At 55.2% G+C, this 21,362-nt stretch overlaps 1 protein-coding gene across 8 annotated transcripts in view; it reads right to left on the bottom strand.

Annotated features, from left to right (window-relative positions):
* CAMK2B (calcium/calmodulin dependent protein kinase II beta) overlaps positions 1 to 20,142 on the bottom strand; it is a 68,580-nt gene extending 48,438 nt beyond the window's left edge. For 2 of the 8 annotated variants that reach the window (XM_055133957.1, XM_055133958.1), the window contains exon 1: positions 19,958 to 20,136. In XM_055133957.1, the coding sequence (XP_054989932.1) occupies positions 19,958 to 20,022 (65 nt within the window). In that variant the 5' untranslated portion in view covers positions 20,023 to 20,136. Of the gene's footprint in view, positions 1 to 19,957 lie in introns of all 8 variants that reach the window. The other 6 variants (XM_055133954.1, XM_055133955.1, XM_055133960.1 and 3 more) reach the window with 4 other exon arrangements.
* Positions 20,143 to 21,362: the final 1,220 nt, after the last annotated feature.

Raw genomic sequence — 21,362 nt, 5'->3', positions numbered from 1 at the left:
ACCAAATGCAATCCCCAGCACAGCCTGTGTGGGACCCTGGCACACTGCACCCGGGTGTCTGATCGCTGGACATCATAACAAAGCCAAGGGAAGGGGAAAATAAATGAATGTGACCCATCACGTGAACTGCCTTCAACAGAGAAACATGACCATGTCATCAGACACAAGAAAAGCATATGACAAACCCGTTCATAATAACGAATCACTCAGCAAACTAGAAACCTTTTAAAATCTGATAAAGAAGACTGCATTTGTCTGCTGAGGCTACCATAGCAAATTATCATGGGTTCAAACAACAGAAATAACTTTCTTACGCATCTAGGAGATGGAAATCCAAAATAAGGAGAGTAGAGTCTGGCGAGGGGTGTGACATGTCTTCCAGGGCTGGTGGGCACCGGCATGGGGGGCGTGTCTAGTGGGGTCTCTGGAGAGGCAGCAGGCCCTCTGGCATCTCTTCCCTTACCAGAGCAGAACCCACCTTATCATTTCATTCTGTCCTTTTCAACTCGAAAAGAGTCTCTCTTTAAACACACTGGACACTTAGGGCTTCGACCTACAAATCCTGACAGGACACACTTCTGTCCACAGCAAACACCCACAAACTCCAATAAATACAAACCCTGTCACAAACACCATATTTAGTGATGAGAAGTTTCTGCTTTCCTTTAAGACAGGAGTGACATCAGTCCTGTTAGATATTCATACTGGAAATGTTGCCTAGTGCAATAAGACGAGAAAGGGCAAGAACACAGACTGGAAAGAATAGTAACACCAGCTTTGCTCATGGAGGGCCGGATCAACACGCAGAAAATCAAAAATAGTCCAGAAGATAACTACAATGCACATTGTGGCCACGTTGAAGAATGCAAGGTAATATACAAAAGTTAACCACTTCCTAACACCAGCAATAAACAAGTAGACTTTGAAATGAAAAAAAAAATCACATTAGTGCAAAAACAAAAAAAGTCAGTGCTTAGGTATAAATCTAAGAAAATGTCCAGGACATAGGTGAATAAAACTTTAAGTTCCTGATTAAATAAATTTAAAAAATAGGTTTTCCATGGTCACTGTCAGGAAAACAATATAATCAGACTGTCAGTTCTTCCAAACTGGTTCCACCAATTTAATATAGTCATAACCCAAATCCCAGCAAGTTATTTGTGGCTATCAGCAAGATGATTTTTAAGTTCTACAGAAGCTAGAGCCCCAGAATGACCAGCACAATGTTGAGGCGGAAGAACAAGTTAAAGTACAGAGACTGTTTGACTTCAGAACTTCCTTATAAAGCTACAGTCATCAAAATAGTGTGGCTGGGTGAGGGTGGAGACTCCCAGGGTGGGAACAGATGCCTGGGGTACAGGGCCCTGGATTCAATTCCCGCATGACTCCATCCACGGAGCATGACTAGCTCGCCCACCTGGTGACCCTAGCACTGCCAGCATGTAACCATCCACAGCCCGCTGGGTACTGCTTAAGAGTCTCCATCAAAATCACTGCAGTTTAGTAAGAGAAGAGAGAACAGACTCGTGTAACAGACTAGAAATTGGAAATAGACCCATATAAGCAGTCAACTGCTTGGGGGTTTCTGTTGTTTTTTAGGAACTATTATTTGCAACACTATTAATGACAGGGTTTCAATGCACAGCACCACTCCCTCCACCATGCTCTCAATGTCCCCCAATTCCAGTCTCCCATCCCCACGCCAGGGTAGGCTCAGTTCTACAGACAAGTAGAACTGGTCTCACATCGGTCAGCGTGAGACTCTCCAGAACCACCCATGGAGCAGAAAATGGCATGATTTGGTCTTCTCTCACTGCTAAGTAATGTTCCACTCACTAAGTGTATGTGCCACAGTTTCTTTATCCAGTTCTCTGTCTGTTCTTGGACACTTGAATTGTTTCAGATTTTTACCTAGTGTGGTTTTTTTTTTTTAACTTGTTTTCTATTTGTTTGGGTTTTGTTTTGGTTTGTTTACTGTTTGGGAGACCACGCCCAGCAGTGCTTGATACTTGGTCCTTGCTCTGCACTCAGGGATCAATCCTGGCGTTGCTCAGGGGACCATACGTGGTGCTGGGGATCGAACCGATAGGCTGTGCGCAAGGCAAGCGCCTCACCCGCTGTATTATCTCTCCAGCCCAGTGTTATTACTGTGAATATTGCTGCAATGAGCACAGGACTGCCAATGTTTTTGGAATACAGTTTTAGGCCCCTTGCGGTAGACGCCAAGAAATGGAACTGCTGGGTCATATGGTTTCATAGTTCTAAGTGTCCATCCTGTTTTCAAAAAAGATAAAACCGGGGCTGGAGCGATAGCACAGCGGGTAGGGCGTTTGCCTTGCACGCGGCCGACCCGGGTTCTAATCCCAGCATCCCATATGGTCCCCTGAGCACCGCCAGGAGTAATTCCTGAGTGAAGAGCCAGGAGTAACCCCTGTGCATCGCCAGGTGTGACCCAAAAACAACAAAAAAAAAAAAGATAAAACCTACTTAAGTTCCCACCAACAGTGAGTGAGGGACTCCTTTCCCCACACCCCGTTCTCAGTGTCAGGTGCCATCTCACTGGAGTGAGGTCAGATCTTACTGTTCTGATTTACACTTCACTGATGCTAAATGACACAGAGCATTTTCCCATATACTTACTAGCCATCTGAGTATCTTCCTTGAAGAGATTTCTGTTCATCTTTCCTCCCCTTTTATTGATAGGGATGCTTGCTTTTTTATTGTTCTACCTTATATGCCTTGGAGTTAACCCTTAGTCAGAAGAGAGGTGGGTGAATATATCCTCTCAGACTGTGGGCTGTCTTTCTATTCAGGTATTCAGGTATCAACTGATTTTTTACTAAACTGATTTTGCAATTCAGCAGAGAAAGACGGTCATGAAAAATGGTGCTTGCTATAGATTGAATGTTTATGTTCCCCCAAATTCATGTGCCAAAATCCTACCCATGAGGGAACAGCAATGGAGGTGGGCTCTGAAGAGTGACTGACTGTGCTGCTAAGCCCACAGGGTGGGCCCAGTACCCCTATAAATGAGCCTCAGAGACCCCTGGCTTCTCCCACCAGGCAGAGGTCTCAAAAGTCATAAAATAAGCAAGGTGCCACCAGACACCAAGGCTGCTTTTGTGCCACACCTGGTTATGCTCAGGGCTTACTCCTGATTTTGTGCTCGAGGATCATTCCTGGCAGGGTTCAGAGGACCATAAGGGATGCAAGGGATGGAACCTGGGTCTGCTATGTCTAAGGCAAGTGCCCTATCCACTGTGCTATCTCTCCAGCCCCTACTATTTGCTGTGTGTAAGTCACCAGCTCGTGGTATCTACTGGTAAGCAGTTTCACCAGATTAAGACAGTAAAACAAATGATGACCCAGACATAAAATAAAGGCCTCTTACATCTTTCACAAAAATTAGCTCCAGGGGCTAGAGCGATAGCACAGCGGGTAGGGCATTTGCCTTACATGCGGCCAACCCGGGTTCAATTCCCAGCATCCCATATGGTCCCCTGAGCACCGCCATGGGGTGATTCCTGAGTGCAGAGCCAGGAGTAACCCCTGTGCATCGCCAGGTGTGACCCAAAAAGCAAAAAAAAAAAAAAAAATTAGCTCCAAATGAATAATAGACATAAATGTAAAGTGCAAAAAAAAAAAAGCCCCAGAAGATAATACAGGAGGAAAACCGGGTGACCTTAGGTTGGTAGTGACTTTCTTTGGACACCACACCACAAGCACGACCCAGGGAAGAACCCATCGATACATGAGGTTTCATTAGAATGGAAACTGAGACAGATGACTTATGGAAGGAAAAGACAAGTCACTGAATGGGAGGAAACAGCTGCACAATAAACATCTTTCAGATAAAGGATTGTTATCCAAAATATTCTCAGAACCCTTAAAGCACTGAGATATGTAATAAAATAAATCGTCCAAATGAAAAAAATGGGCAAAGAAATGAGCGGATACCACATCAAGTAAGCTACCCAGATGTTCAGTACACAAACGAGACTGGGAGCAAATACCTGTGGAGAACCCCCGCCATATGCTACCTGGGAGAGGCCCGTCAAAGGCCTTTAATGCTACTGCACTCGGCCTTGTAGGAGGCCCAGCCTGGAACACTCTGACATCATAAATGCCAGGGAGGCCGTGGAGCCACATACCATCCATGGCCAGTAGGAGCACACAGCCCCCATCAGAGAGCGCCCGGCAGTTCCTACCAACCCAGCACTCTCTGACCCGAGAGAGCCAAGTGTCCTGCTGCTTGGAACATTCTTGCACAAAGGGAGGTCATGTCTGTGTAGAAGTCTACACACGGGTTTATGACAGTCTGTTCACGATTACCGAAACATAAGGGTCCAAGACTTGAGCTCTGCACAGGTGATTTCTCGCCTCAACTCAGTCAGTGTGTGTGAGCACCACAGCTACGAGGGAGGGGCTGGGAGCACCGGAGCTAAAGGGACACGCGTGCAGTGGCCACAGGGAACCCCATGAACACAACAGTAAAGGGCTATGAACACCGCAGCAAAGGGCCAGCACAGTGTGGCCCAGAAAGTGCCCTGGTTGAGTGTGTGTGTCTACCACAAGATGTGTCACCTGGGAGCACAATGACCCCCCACAATGTGAGCACCACAGCAGGTCATCATGATGGCAACAAGAGTGAGGGAAAGGAAAGGGAGTGGAAAGGCAACAGATAAACTAATCACTGGGACTCAGGAGCACTCGAGATAGTTCTCAACGGGTGAGTGGTTTAAAAAAACAAAACACCACAACAGTACATCCAGACAATGTAATATTATTCAGCACTTTAAAAAAAAGAGCCATTAAGCCATGAGCAGACACAGAGGAACAGAGAGTCCAGGCACCAGGCACAGGCCCGGCAACTCAGCATTCGACCCGCCCTAGCATGATCCCGATACCGCAGCCCATGAACAGGCGAAGCCCAGGGGCTGCTAGTATGGCCAGGTGTCCCACGTGGCCATGGGGTCGAATCAGCACCGCATCCTTGGTCCCTGCACTGACCTACCTGTCCACCTGCCTGAGAATTGCTAGGAGGAGCCCCGACACTTCTTGGGAGGCCCCTCAATTTACATAAAAATTTAAGTAGAAGAAAAAAACAAGGAACCTTAAATATAGATTACTAAGTGAAGAAACCAACCTGAAAAAACAGGCATATGAGAGGAAAGCTGTCAGTTACAACTCAGTAAGAAGACTGGTGTGGGCTGGAGAGGTAGTACGGCGGGTACGGTGCTTGCCTTGCACACAGCTGACCTGGCATCCAATATGGTCCCATGAGAACTGCCAGGAATGACCTCTAAGTACAGAGCCAGGAGTAAGTCCTGAGCACTACTGGGTGTGCCCCCAAAACGAAAACAACATAACAAAATGAAAGAAGGAAAAATATCCAGAATAATCCTGTGGAAACTATATCCTTGAGTGAATACTGCGCAACCTGTCACCAATGAAGGCCAGGCTGTCACTGGAGTTGAGAGACTCTCCATACCTCCCACTCAGCTATTCAGCTCTCAGAAAATAAAGTTTGGGGGCTGGAGCAATAGTAGAGCAGGTTGGGTGTGTACCTTGCACACGGCCAACCGCAGTTGGATTTCCAACATCCCAGGTGGGTCCCAAAACCCACCAGAGAGATCCCTGAGTGCTGCTGGTGTGGGCCAAAGATAAAGTATGAACAAAGTCTACTGAGAGAAAGAGAAAACAGAATGTCTCTACACTGGGAGGTGATGGTAACTAAGACCACAGTATATGCCACAGGGAAACTGCAAGAACAGACTCCCTCTGAAGGCAAGTGTGGGCACCCCCCGCCAATGCCTCGGGCTCCCCTGATGCCCGGAGGGAGGAGGGTGGCCTGGGTGCAGCCCTTCAACAGACAAACAGCCTCCGGGTCACAACTCCTGTGAAACTGGGGGCTGGTGCCAAGGCACACCAGAGATATCCCACATCCCAGCACGGTGGGCAGCCAAAGCAAGACCCCAAGACGAAGACCTCAACACCTTCACACCACAATTCCTATATACCCGACTCCTAGACACCCTGACTCCTAGACACCCCAACTCTGCACACCCCAACTCTATACACCCCGACTCTGAACACCCAACTCCTATACAACCCAACTCCCATACACCCTGACTCTGAATACCCTGACTCCTAGACACCCCAACTCTGCACACCCCAACTCCATACACCCCAACTCTATAACCCCGACTCTGAACACCCGACTCCTATACAATCCAACTTCCATACACCCCGACTCTGAATACCCTGACTCCTAGACACCCCAACTCTGCACACCCCAACTTTATACACCCCAACTCTGTACACCCTGACTCTGAACACCCTGATTCTATACACCCTGACTTTGCACACCCTGACTCTGAATACCCCACCTCCCATACACGCCAACTCTGCACACCCCAACTCTATACACCCTGACTCGACACACCCTGACTCTGAACACAAACTCCTATATGCCCTGACCCTATACACCCCAACTCTGCACACCCCCACTACTATACACTATGACTCTATACACCCCGACTCTCAACACCCCAACTCTATACACCCCGACTCTGGACACTCGATTCTATACACCACAACTCCTATACACCCCAACTCTATACACCCTGACTCTGAATATTCAAACTCCTATACACCCCAACTCTGCATACCCAACTCTATACACCCCAACTCTATACACCCTGACTCTACACTCTATACTATGCACAACCCAACTCCTACACAGCCTGACTCAATAAACCCGATTCCAATACACCCCGACTCCTATATACCCCATCTCTATATACCCTGACTCTATACACCCTTACCCTACACACTCAAACCTCTATACACCCTAACTCCTATACGCCCTGAATCTGCACACCCTGACTCTGCACACCCCGACTCTATACACCCCAACTCCTATACACCCTGAATCTGCACACCATGACTCCTATATACCCTGATTCTATACAGCCCGACTCCTATACACCCTGACTCTATACCTCCCGACTCCTATACACCATGACTCTGCACACCCCAACTCCTATACACTGACTCTATATACCCCGACTCCTATACACCCTGAGTCTGCACACCCCACTCTTATACACCCTGACTCTGCACACCCCAGATCCTATACACCCCAACTCCTAAACATGCTGACTCTGCACACCCCGACTATTATACACCCTCACTCTATACACCCCAACTCCTATACACCATGACTCTACACCAACTCCTATACACCCTAAGTCTGCACACCCAACTCCTATACACCCTGACTCTATACACCCTGAATCTGCACACCCCAACACTTATACACCCTGACTCTACATACCAACTCTTATACACCCTAAATCTGCACACCCCAACTCCTATACACCCTGACTCTGCAAACCCTAACTCCTCTACACCCTGGCTCTGCGCACTCCAACTCCTCTACACCCTGACTCCTAAATATGCTGACTCTGCACACCCAACTCCTATACACCCTGACTCTGCACACCCCAACTCCTATACACCCCAACTCCTAAACATGCTGACTCTGCACACCCTGACTACGATACACCCTCACTCTATACACCCCAACTCCTATACACCATGACTCTACACCAACTCCTATATACCCTAACTCTGCACACCCAACTCCTATACACCCTGACTCTATACACCCCAACTCCTATACACCCTGACTCTGCACACCCCAACTCCTATACACCCCGACTGCTAAACATGCCAACTCCGCACACCCTGACTACTATACACCCTGATTCTATACACCCCAATTCCTATACACCCTGACTCTACACCAACTCCTATACACCCTGACTCTGCATACCCCAACTCCTATACGCCTTGACTCTGCACACCCCAACTCCTATACACCCTGACTCCTAAACATGTTGACTCTGCACAGCCCAACTACTATACACCCTGACTCTATACACCCCAACTCCTATACACCCTGACTCCACACCAACTCCTATACACCCTAACTCTGCACACCCAACTCCTATACACCCTGATTCTATACACCCTGACTCCTATACACCCTGAATCTGCACACCCCAACTCCTAAACATGCTGACTATGCACACCATGACACTATACACCCTGACTCTATACACCTCAACTCCTATACACCCTGACTATGCACACCCCAACTCCTATACACCCTGACTCTATATACCCTGACTCCTATATACCCGGACTCCTATACACCCTGATTCTATACACCCCGACTCCTAAACATGCTGACTATGCACACCATGACACTATACACCATGACTCTATACACCCCACTCCTATACACCCTGACTCTGCACACCCCAACTCCTATATACCCTGACTCTATACACCCTGACTCCTAAATACCCCGACTCCTGTACACCCCAACTAGTATATGCCCTGACTCCTCTACACCCCGACTTCTCTACACTCCAACCCCTTCCCCACATGGATCCGCCTCCTGCATACTCCCCTACCAGGTCCCTTCACTAGCCCCAGAAGGCTGCTTGGGAAAGAATATTCATGCACATTCGTTCATGTGGCAGGGCACAAAGTGGCGTTTGGGAATCTGGCCGAAGTGGGCCCAGCAGAGCTGCAGCCCAGGGCGAGGGGTTCTGTGCTGCACGGAGTGGGCTGCGCGTGCCGGGCTCTGGGCCACTGCCTGCTGAAAGGCTGTCTCCATTTCTGGATATTGCGGGCAGTGATGTCACACGGATGCTGTCAGCTGTTCTGGCACCCCAGGTAGGGGCCGGGCAACCAACTGTGTCCTGTGCGGTCAGCACTGAGCTGCCCCCTAGGGGGAGGATCAAGGAGGGACATGGGGTGGCCCCTTCTGTCACCCAATAGCATAATTCCCTCCCCCTATGGATGGAACAGTGGGTGAGATCCGGGGGCTCAGTGTCCGGGTCTCCCTAAAGCCAGCATGGAGACACACTTTCCTAGGGACAAGCCCTCTGAGAGCGTGCCCCTGCCTGACACGGTGCTCCTGCCACACCCAGCCGCCTGGCCCTGCTGTCCCCTCCTCTCTAGAGCTTTCTCTGGGGCTTCCTGACACCCGACTGGCCCAGCCCCCTTCCAAACCATGCGGTAACTGAAGTGGCCAGTGTGCATGGAGTGAAGGTCATAGCAAGGACAGAGTCAGGAGGCCAGAGACAGCCAAGACACAGCCCCCCACGCCATGACCTGCAGTGGACTCGATGGGAATAGACAGCAGGACAGGATGATGCCACAGGCCCCCAGGAGGATTTTGGCTCCTCCATGGAGCGGGAGGAAGGCTGTGAGCAGGCTCAACCCCTACAGCTCGGGTGCTGGAGGATGTTCCCAAGGTCTGAGAGTCCTCCCACCTCCCAGTCTTCCCTCTCCCTGGCCCCTCCCCCTCCATGAGTCCTCTCTAATTCCATCCCAAGCTTTGCCCCTCCCCCTGAGTCCTCCCATCCCCCCAAGTCCTCCCCTCCCTGAGTCCCCCTCTCCCCTTGAATTCTCCCCATCCTGAGTCCTCCCCCACTCACTCCCAGAGGTTGGGCATGCCAGAGCTGTAGGACAGAGCACTGGGCACTGGTCCTGGGGGTGCCAGTGGTCTGAGGGGCACAAGGATGAGGCAAGACCTCGAGGCTCCCGTGCGCAGGCTCGCATATGCCCCATTTCTTCTCCTGGGACATTCTGCTCACTCATATCCCTCAACCCTGCTTCACTTGAACCTGTGCCAATTTTCTGCTGACCTGGAAGGGCTTTACAGGGGACCACAGTCACCCCTCTGCCACGGGCTGTCTCGGGGCGCTGCCTAAGAGGGGAGCGCATCTTCACCCCTGGGTGAAGTGCCCAGGGCAGCGGGGCAGCTCTTTGTGGGCAGAGGGGCCCATGGGACTCTGGTCTGTCCCTTGGTCCGTGGGGCCTCAGGCAGGCGCTGTCCAGAGGGGCAGCCCCAGGCCAGGCCCAAGCAGGACACTCAGACCTGCCCCACTCTGTGTCTGCCTGAGGACTCTGCCCTCCCCCACACTCACATGCCCTCCCCCATCTCCCACCACTCCGCTGGCCATTGGGTCCAGCTGCCCCCTCGTCCCGAGGATGGACAGTGCCACCGAGTTCCTGTTCCTCAGACTCACCGCCAGGCACAGGCGGAGCCGGGCACAGCCGCAGCAGGCCTCCGCAAGCGCAGAGCGGGGCTTTCTTCCCACCGTCTGTGCCAGGTGCCCGCAGAGCGACCTTCAAAGGCAGCTCTTCAAAGCCTGGCCACTTCCTCGGTGGCAGGCCAGGCAGTCCCTGTGAGGACCAGAACTTAGTCAAAGTCCCAGCAGGCCTGAAATTACTGCCGAGGCTGTGTGCAGTTCCAGAGCACAGGAGGGAGCAGATGCAGGCAGGGCCCTGGAATGTTCCAGCAGTGCCTCAGCCAGCCCACGGACACCAAACCAGCAGAGACCCAAACCGTCCGTCGAGGCCAAGCCAGCGGGGTCTTGAGTATGTGCCGTGGCTGTGTCCACTCCCACCTGCTTCCTGCAGGGGGCGCCCACGACAGCACTGGGGCTGCGGGCTTAAGTGCTCAGACCCACTAGATTTCATCCTTCCTACATTTTGTGTCTGAAGAGCATGAAAGGCTGGGGCGCTCAGAGAAGCCTGTGGGGGACTGGGGTGCCGTGAGGTTTCTGTCTAATGGGGACAGTCTCAGCTGAGGAAGGTGAGATGTTCAAGAGACAGCTACTGGGGGCTGCCCTGGGCACGTGCGCCAGGCCCCTGGGTGCAGCCTCAACACGGTCCGTGTCACTTCCACGCGCAGATTCTACTTTACAACCAGCCAGCAGCAGGACAGGGGAGCAGCCCGAGCCCAGTGGAGGTGCAGAGATAAGAGGCTGAGGGCCACGCACACAGGGAAGTACTGTACGGCTGTAAGAAGATAAAGTTGTGCAGTTGCCGCAGCGTGGATCTTGTCAGGAGAAAGAAATCAGAGGGGAAGATTACCAGATGGTCTCACTCAGCTGCTGAACAGAGAGACTAGGGCGTAGTCAGCATTGAACAATGACAACGCCTCAGCCCTGAATTACAAAACTGACCATCGAGCATGGGGGAATGCACAGACCGGGGGCGAGTGAGGGACAGTGGTGGAGGGCCTGGGAACACCCGTAGGGGTGACAGTGCACTAACTGTATGTCAAAGCCATGAATGATGGCATGATCGTAATCATGTTATTTAAACTCTAATAATTTTGTTTGCTAAGCCACACCTGGTAGTGCTCAGGGCCTTTTCCTGCTCTGCACTTAAGAGTCATTCCTACAGATGCTTCGGGGGCCACATGTGATGTAGGGGATTGAACCCGGATTTACCATTTGCCAGGCAACCACCTACTTGCTGTACTATCTCTCCGACGCTGTAAGGGTTTTGAGTGAAGCTAGGATACGGTAGCTGTGTCTCTGAAAACCCATAAGAAGCAACAACAACAACAAAAACCCTGGTTATTGCAATGTCTTTGAAATCCAGTTTTTTTTTTAAATGCCTAAGGACTCTGGAAATGAGCAGAAAGGAGCAGAGCAGGGGTGTGTCAGCCGGGTGCCGAGGCCACAGCAAGGCCAGCCAGCCCAAGGTAGGGGCCCTCTGGCCAGCACCAGGAGCAGGCTGGGAACAGATGGAGCAGACGGGGAAGGCCAGGCCCGAGGCAGGGAAGGAATGACATTCGCATCCTCCTGGGCATGGCCATCTGGGCACCTGCTGCATGCAGGCCCGGGCCTGTCCTCAGCGGACAAGGGTCCACGTGTCCAGGGTCTCTGTAGAATCATGGGAAGCACTGCTCACAGGAGACACGCCCCGCAACCTAGACCAGAGCAAAGCGCAGGGCTGGGGCCCCTGGCCAGGACCCCCGGCTCCACATGGGGCAGGCTCTGTGCACAGGACCCACTCCCAGCCCTGCCCATCAAGTCTTACTCCTGAGGAGGCCAGTCCAGAGCAGGGCGTGGGGACCAAGGAAGGGCACAGGAGGCTGAGTGAGGCTGCAGGGAGGAGGGGCGTGGGCGAAGTCTGGGGCCCTCCCAACACCGCCAGCCTCCCACACCAAGGCCCCATGGAAGCCAGGAGGGAAGAGCCAGGAAGGTCCCCAAGACCCCCTGGGGCCTCTTCCAGCCCCTGCCAGCCTGAGCCGTGGGGCCAGAAAAGTGGGGGTTTGCAGGCAGGGTCCTGAGCTGGCGGAGAGCCCTGTGGTCACATCCTGGGACACTCACTCTTCCACGTCAGCCCCAAGCTGGACACCAGCAACCAGGGCTGGGAGGGGGCAGGAGTGCACCCAGCACCAGGCTCTGTGGTGACAGGACAGCCCTGGGGGTGTCTATGGCTGTGGAAGCTGGTCCAGGGAACGCAGGTCCCATGGCCACGGGCAGCAGATGGAATCACTTCCACACACAGAAACCCTGCAGGGCAGGCCACTGCCTCCCGCCTGCGGCCATTATTGTGGGCATCTCCATAGAGTGACCCAGGGCTCTCCTAGCACTGTTGGGAGCTTCTCTAACTGATCATCGGAGAGAGCAGACGCCCCTCGCCTTGCTCCTGACCTATGAAGAAGCACCCAGTCTTTCCCCACTGAACGCACTCTCTGTGGCTGGGTTCTTCTTAGCAGCCCTTTATCAAACAGAGGAAGTGGCCTCTGGTCCCTCGTTTGCTGAATGCGTTCATCAGTAGAGGAGATGGGGCTGGAGAGAGCACCGGGGAGGGCGTTTGCCTTGCTCTTGGCTCACCCAGGTTTGACTCTTGGCACCCCATATTGTCCCCTGAGCACTGCCAAGAGCAAGCCCTGAGCACCACTGGGTGTGGTCCCCAAACAAAAACAAACAAAAGGCCTCGGGATAGAGGGTTGGCTGAATAAGTGCCCTTTCTGCATCCACTAGATCAGACAGTCAGACACTCCATTTACCCACTAGGCCTTGTTTCTTACAGATGATATTTGTAGATAGAACCCCCCTTTTTAGACCTAGGTAAGTCTTTCTTACTCATGACTTTATCTTTCTATACGCATTAAACTGGAACTCGGACATGAGACTAATCTTTCGTTCTCCTTTTCATTTGGGGGGCAGCCTCCCAAGCAGAACTCTGTGATACTCAGGCCAGGCCACAGGGGGATTCTGGGGCCACATTCCTGGGCTCAGGACTCCGTGCATGTGGCAGCAGGGCGTGGAGTCTTCTCCCTTGGGAAGATTTTACCTGTTGGTGTTAGGGTATTATTGAATCTTCAGAATGGGCTGGGAAGAATCCCTCATCTATTTTTTAAAAGTAGCTGGTGTAGAACTGGTTGTAATTCTGCTTTGGATACTTAATAGAATTTAACCTGATGGTGGGGAGAGGAAAGCAGGTAGGGCCCCCACCCTGCACACTGCCAGCCCAGGTAGAACCCCCAGCACAACCTGGAGTGATCACTGAGAGCACAGCCAGGACTAAGACCTGAGCACTACCAGGTGTGAACACCCAAAAAGTGGGGACAGAATGATACTATAGCAGGCAGGGTGTTAGTCTTGCACATGCAACCTGGGTTTGACCCCTAGCACCCCACATGGTCCCCTGAGCCCAGCCAGGAGTGAACCCTGAACATAAGCCAGGTGCTGCCAAAAACAAAAACAAAACAAAAGTTCACCATGTTGGGGCTGGAGTGATAGCATAGCGGGTAGGGCGTTTGCCTTGCACACGGCCAACTCGGGTTCGATTCCCAGCATCCCATATGGTCCCCTGAGCACCACCAGGGGTAATTCCTGAGTGCAGAGCCAGGAGTGACCCCTGTGCATTGCCAGGTATGACCCCCCCCAAAAAAAAGCAAAAAAAAAAGTTCACAAATGTTGCTATCTAAGTTTTGTGGGAAATTAATTTTAAACTGATTCATTAGTTTATTTTCCTTATCTTTAATTTTGTTTTCTGTGGGAGGGCACAGCTGGCAGTGTTCAGGGGTTAGTCCTGGCTCAATGTTCAGAGGTCACTCACTCCCTGAGGTGCTTGGGGACCGTGCAGAGCTGGGGTGCACCGCAGGTTCCCACATCACAATTCTGTGTTCCAACCTTTGGCCCATCTCCCCAGCCCCGGTTAACCTCTGCAGTCATTCCGGGTCATTTCGATTTGCAGTTCCATCTTAAGTAAAGTTCAGTAGTTTGCGTCTTCTGAGGACGCGCCCCTCCGTCTGGGTCACCTGACTGGCTGGAGCTGCGCTGTCTCAGAGTCCTGAGTGCTTGCTCTCCCTGCAGGGTGAGGGAGGTCTTCTCGCCCGTGCCTGGCTTCCGTGGCTCTGGTGTGTAACCGCAGCCTCCCAAGGTCCTGTTGAGTCCCCTAGCCCTCCCTGACATTCGCTCCGTCCAGTGCTCACTCGCAAAGCAGCTCCCCACCAATGCTCCCCTTTGATCGTTACTGTCCCCCCAAGCACCTGAAAGTGACCAGCAAACAGTACAGGTGGGGGCAGAGCTGCAGGACGGGCGAGCCTGGGAGCGGAGGAAGCAGGGCTGGACACACAGGGCTGGGGGAAGGCCCTGAGCAGACTCTCGCAGCCTGTGCTGGCCGCTGCTTACGTTAATCAGAAGTTCCCACTGGGCGCGAGTCCCGGGAGCGACGGCGCACAGTGCAAGTTTCAGATGTGTGGGTTTAAGCCCCTCAGTGAGGAAAGCTCCTTCGCTGTTTACTTTTCCATCTTTCAATGCTCGGAACTTTTCCACGGCACGTGTGGCTCATATTCGGGGACAGCGCCGCTCTGGAGAGGTTGAGATGAAGAGACGGAGGATCCCAGTGCCCGGAGGCTGTGCTGTCTGACCCGGCAGCTCTGGGGCCAGGGCTGGGAGCCTCGCCCTTCCCCAGCTGCGCTGCTCTGACCAGACCCAGACCCAGAAACTGCCTCCGGGGGCTGGACTTGAGCACAACAGAATGATTCGGTGACAGCGGGGCTGACTGTGGGAGCTGGGCCACTCCTGGGTGACAGAGATACAGAGAGAGACAGAGACAGAGATGAGAGAGAGATGGAGACAGAGAAACAGACATAAAGAGACAGAGAGACAGTGATAAAGAGAGAGTCCAAAAGAGAAAGAGACAGAGAGACAGAGCAAGACAGAGATAGAGACAGAGATGGGGGTGGGGGTGGGGCAGAATAAGGCACCTAGTTCTGTGGCATCTAAGTGACCCTGGCCGTGACTCCACTCCAGTGGGCACGGGCGTCTGACCGCACCCACCGGGTCCTCGCTCCCCAGCACTGAGCGCCCAGCCCAGCTGTGTCCGTGTCGCCACACTTACGGGAATACTTACGCACCTGGCCACATTCACTCAGGTGTCAGGACACAGACGGACACATCATGCATAGCTAAGAACCCAGACCTGTGAGACATGTAACACACATGTGTAAGTGTGCAGACTCATCTATCCGTGGCCCCTCTGTGCATATACATGGACACGCATGTGCACATGACACAGACCAGACTCCGGGCCCTCCAGCACGCCCCTCTCCACCACTGCTATTGGGGTGCACATGTGAAGGCAGCACAGACCACAGACTGTGGGGCCCCGTCCATCCAGGGCGCTGTGCGGCTGGACATGAGCCACACACAGGGCTCTGGATGCTGGCCGTCCACAGCAGCTCACTGCCAAAGGCCACCCTGGGGCTTGGCCCAGGCCAGGGGACAGGCACCTCTCCCTGGAAGGCCCCTGGGTCTTCATTTTCAGCCAATGCCAGGCCAATCCCCGACTCAGCGAGGGCCTGACTGGGCCCAGGGAAGAATGTCCAGCATAGGGATCAGGGCTCATCTCCCTGCACAGACAACTCTGTCCGGCAGAAGGGACCAGCTAAGCAAGCCATCTCGTCCAGGGGACCAAGGCCACCCTCACACACTGCAGAGCACCCGTCTCTAACACACAGAGACGTGTCGTTGGAGACACATCGCATCCTGGTAGAAGTGAGACATGGATGTCTGTGTGATCTGCCAATATGATCATCTGGGAAGACGGAGTTGACACATAATGCATTTTTATGATTCTGCGCTAACACAGTGACATGCAGCTATGACAAATGACTTAAAATAATCAAATTATTCCATTTTGTGGGAGAGAGAGGGGGGATTAAATTTTTAAAATAGATATGAAACCTCCACAGAGGCATATCCCTCCCTTGACCCCGAGAGGAGGCTGCGGTGGGGTGGGGCGGTGTTCCAGGCCCAGACCCCAGCCCTGTCCCTTCCACGTGGTCCTTTCTGTTGGACCCTGGCACCACGCCAGGGAGCTTAAGGCGGGCCCTCTAGAGGACCTACCATTGCTGCATTTTATTTTTCTTTAGAAAGAAGAAAAGAAATCAACATTGGACTCTCCATCCTATGCTCTTGGGAGAGACCCCAAATTTGAAAAAGGAGATGCCAGAGACAGAACAGTGGGGAAGGCACCTGCTGCACACATCATCAACCCTGGTTCAATCCCCAGCACCATATAGGATCCCCTGAGCCCACCAGGAGTGATCCAGGAATAAGCTCTGAGCACCACGGAGTGTGGCCCGAAAAAGCAGAAACCAAAACGGGAGGGGGGGGAGGGGGGAGAGGAATACGTCATTATTCATTCCCAAATTTAAAAGGCATGTTCCGACACTTCTTAGGTTATAAGCCTCATTCGCTGGGCCCCACCAAGGAAACAACAAGAAAAGGCCTGGGTTCATCCTCAACAATCTTGTCCTCCGGAAACCCTGGTTTCAAGTATGTGATCACACTGGCAGATCACACAGACATCACACAGGGCCTCTCCTTCCTCTGCCACCCTTACAGGGATGAGGCGGGAGGAAAGCGAATGTCCAGGCTATATTCATCAAACGTCTGTGTGCAGACCTTTTTCTTCCAAGACTCTGTGGTTCTGGCAACAGGGTTAATTAATGAGAAAATCTCAATCTGAGCTGGTCCCCAACAGGAGCAGAGCTGTTGTCATGGAGAGTCCGACAAGGAAACCATGTTCTTACAAAGAGACGGGTACGGCAGTGCTGGTGCCACACAGTCTGCCAGGGACAAGGGATGTCCCTGAAGCCTGAGGTCAGCGCAGACCCCACGTGACCGGGGCAGGGGCGGCTACCCCCTCCGCTGTGCCCCCTACATCGACGGGGGGGGGTGCTGGAGGGAGGCGGGGGCAGCTCTGAAAGGAGCAGGCAGAGGAGCCCAGAGTGAAGCTGCCTGGAGGCAGAGCCGACCAGGGTGGCCGTAGCGAGGGGACGGGCTTGCTCCGGACTCAGCTCTCCAGCCCCGCTCATGTCAGGAGCAGCACCGCTGGGGGCCGCAACTGTTACCAGCGAGCAAGAGCGCAGGTAGCAAGTGCGAGATGTATTCTTAGCTCTTGGCAAAGTAGGTTATGGTATAAAAATACCATTCAATAGTAACTAAACCAGCATCACCTTCACCCGAGGCTGCAGCTTCTCCCCGAAACACGCTCCAGGATGGGTCACCCTCAACCTTTCCTCCAGCTGGAGTGGGCACATGCAAAGCAGAAGCCTGACCCGAACCGGGGGGTGGGGGGTCTGCCCAGTGTGTCAGAAGGCGTCAGCGCTGGGAAGAGTGGGCGGGGGTCCAGCGCAAGGGCAGGGACAGGGGACGGCATTCACAAACAACAGCTGAGACGCTGCCAGCAAAACCACCCTCGGCCCGTCCCCTCTGCCTGGGCCACCCACACACCACCTCAGGCAGCACCGCAGCCAACTGGCCCCGATGCCCCCGATTTCCCCTGACCTCCCACACGGGTGCCTGCAAGTGAGGGGCAGATCCAGAACACACCACGGGGCCCAGAGAGGGCTCCAGCAAGCGGGCAGCCCCAACGCCAGTGCTGCTCTCCACCAAGGCCACTCATGGATGGGCCCAAGGACACGCCAAGGTCAACTGTGTCTCTGTGGAGGCTCTGGGGAGGTTGGGATGGGTGCCTGAACCAGGGGTCAGGGAAGCTGCCAGCCTGTAACTATCGGCAAAATGGGGTGTGGGCGGCCACATCCAAATCCAGCGTCCAAAGTGATGGGGACCCTGGAGTGTGTCACATCAGAGCCACGAGCCTCGGTGCTCCTGAAAAGCCACTGAGCCATTTTCCTCGGCACAATCCTCGCAGTTCCAGACGCAAAACGATAGGCCTCTGTCTTCCCAGCCAGCTGCCAAACAGGCACAGCCCACAGGGCCGGCACACAGGCAGGTGAGAGCCCAGGGCGAGACCCTCTCACAACAGGCTTGGGGGCTGCAAATCTTGGGGGAACCCAGCCCAGCACTGAGGCAAAGGCCCAAATCCAGCCCCCACGCCCAGATTCCAGGGACACTGCACGGAGCCAAGACAAGCTCAGAGACCCACGGGCACTGCCCAGACGCACAGCAGGCACTCCTGTCTAGAAGGACAGACTGCAGTGCAGGCCAGAGCTGCCTGGAAGCTACTGAACGTTCACCTGTGGGGCTTCTGGGGGTTAACAAAAGGCTCTTCCTTCATGCCAAGGACAGGAGAGAAGCAGCTCCCAGTCCGGGGAGGGTGGTGCGCTCATTCTGGCACTGACACTTTTCTCTGTTTCTAACATCTTCCCAGCACAGGGCTGGCTGGTAAGTGCACTCACGACCCCGCGACCCCCGAGCTTCAGAAGGCTCTGGACCCCAGGAGTTCCGCGCTGGCATAGTGAGGGCAGGAAACAGCCCTCCTGCCCCTCCAGCATGGCGTAGGCCCCCAGGAGAAGAGGTGGGGCGGTGGGAGAGAAGGGGACAGGCCAACCAGGAGAGACAGGAGCCACGGAACCAGGGCAGCTGTGGGCCTGGGGACCGGCCTTCCTGGGCACAGAGTTGTGTCGCCTGACCCGTGCCAGGGCCTGCAGCTTTAAATAAACTTGGACAGTCCACATGGGGCTGAGGAGCAAACCCGGCCCGCAGGGCAGCACCATCAACAACAAGCCAGAGCTCAAAGGACCCTGTCCCGGCCAGGCACACAGCGGGACCCCCGTGCTGCGGGACACCTGCCCAACCTGCTCTGGATGCGGCCCTCTCTGTGTCCCTCAGTGCTCCGGCAGGGGTGCCTTGCCGGCAGAAGCGAGCTCCTCCTCGGGCACCTGTCTGGCCAGCAGTCACTTGGGCTCCTGGGTACTCAGGGAGGAGCCCAGTCTTCTCTGGGGGTCTACCACCCCCTCGCAGGCCCCCATAAGGCAACCTTGGAGACCTCTCTTCTGCACACGGCAGCTGCAGCCTGGCCCCCAGGCCCGGTGAGGACAGACCTGGCCACTGCCCAGGGCCCAGGGTCCCCACCGCGCAAGCAGGAGCTCGGAGCAGCCAAGTGCAGGCTAAGCAAAGGCAGGGAAGGGGCCTCCCTCCGGGAGGCACCACCAGGGCACTGGCGCTGATTCCCACCGCCCGCTCTCCTCGAGCCGCTTTCCCCTCTGAGGACCCTGGACCCCTGCGGCCCAAACTGGCAGGTCCAGGTCCCAGGCCCCCAGGAGACCCGCACCCCCAGCGCCTGCCCCTCCGCTCTGCTCTCTGGCCTGGCCCGGCCTGAGGAGGGGACTGCTGCTTCCCTGGGAGCCGGCCTTGCTCTCCCGGGCCCGCGGCTCCCCCTCGCCCCAACCCCCGGGCCTGACCCCAATCCTCCGGCCTGCGCGGGGCGAGCTGGGAGATCTGCACGCCCCCACACTCCTCCCCGCCGCCCCCGCAGCTTTCGGGATCTGCAAGCGCTGCCCCCCACGCCTCTCCCGGGGGCTCGGGCGGGGGGAGTCTGATCGGGTGGGGACACCGGCCGGGCGGGATGGGGGAGGGGGCGGGGGAGGGGGCGGCCTGCTCTGGACCAGCCGGCCCGGCCTGGGGTCCGAGGCGGACTGCGGTCGGGAGGCGGCGGAAACAGGCGCGCGGGGACAAGCCGGGGAGGGGGCGCAGGCGCCCGCCCGCCGCCGGACACCTGTTCCCGAGCCCACCGCCCCGCCGCGCGCGGCCGGGCGCGCTCTCCGAGGGGCCGCGGGGCCGCGGTGCGCAGTGCGGCGGAGCCTTACTTGCCAATGTCCTCGTAGAGCTGGTACTCGTCGGTGAAGCGGGTGCAGGTGACCGTGGTGGCCATGGCGGGGCTGGCGAGATCTGCCGTGGCCGCGGAGCGCCGCACACCTCCGCGCGCTGTCGCCGCCCCCCGCGCGCCCGCGCCGCGCCCGCGCGCACGCCCGACCCCCGCCGCTCGGCGCAGACCCCGCGCGCAGGTGAGGCCGCTCCCGCCGGCCGGCCCCGCCCGCCCTGCTGCCCCGCCGCGCCCCGAGCGGGTTAGGGGCCCGAGGGGCGCGGTGTCCGACCCCGTTTCTCGCAAGAGCGCCTTCCCCAGGACGCGCGGGCGCTCCCGGCGTCAGAGAGCCCCTCTCCTCTGGGGACGGTCCAGAGGCGGCTCTGCGGCAGGACACTGCCACCTGCAGTGAGCCCGCGCCTGCCCCTCTCGCCTGGGTGGGTGGTCAACCCCCAGCCGGCCTCACAGCCACAGAAATCAGGAGGGGGGGGGCTGAATGAGTGGGGAGGGCGCTTGCCGTGCACACCATGGACCCCAGTTCAGTCCCCAGCCCCCCCACTGGATCCCTCGAGCCCCACCAGGAGTGACCCCTGAGCACGGAGCCAGGAGTAAGCCCTGAGCACCTCCAGGTTTGGCCCAGCCCCTGTGCAAAAAAAAAACAAAAAACAAAAAACAGGGGGTTGCGAAGAGAGAGATAGCTCCTAGATAAGGCTCACAGCCAGGGCGGTCCTCTTCCCCACCCCCCATCCCCGTCTCCAGAAGCTTTGGGGGCATACTGTGAGTCTGATCAACAGACCATGTGTCAGCACCCCTGGGCCTGGGACTGACAGACCCTCAGGGCCCCCAGGAGGCTGGGTGAGGACAGCCACTCTGGCCAAGGGTGTGGGGTGGGCGTGGCCCTGGGGGCAGGGAGGGAGAAGAGAGACCGTTTCCCCCCTCACCCCCTCACCTTCCTCCTGGGTACAGGGGAAGGACTGCAGGTCCCAAATCAGGAGAGGCCTGCTTTGGGGGTGCACTCAGCTCCCCAAGCTGCTCTCCCACTGGGCATCTCCTTCTAGAAGATGGAAGGAGGCAGGCCCATACAATTAGCAAGAGGGCCAAACTGCAATCCTGGGTCAAGCAGAGTACTGCAGTGGATGTCGCCAAGGTCACATGTGCCACTGGGACAAGTCTGTGTGGCAGTGAAGTGGAGATCAAAGCATGATGCTGATGTGATAACTCCCACTTCGCATATTATCTCATTTAATTCTCAGATGCTTCCACTACAGTTTTGCCCCACTTAAAAACTGGGACATGGGGACTCACGGGTCACTGCCTCAGTCATAGTCAGGAATGGCCAAACTCAAACCCCAGAGCCCAAAATACCTTTTATTTTCACACACACATATGCATACCTACGTATGCGTATA

The sequence above is a fragment of the Sorex araneus genome, chromosome 3 (genome assembly GCF_027595985.1).
Source record: "Sorex araneus isolate mSorAra2 chromosome 3, mSorAra2.pri, whole genome shotgun sequence".
In the NCBI taxonomy this organism is placed as follows: domain Eukaryota; kingdom Metazoa; phylum Chordata; class Mammalia; order Eulipotyphla; family Soricidae; genus Sorex; species Sorex araneus.
This window is presented reverse-complemented; position numbering and strand designations above follow the sequence as displayed.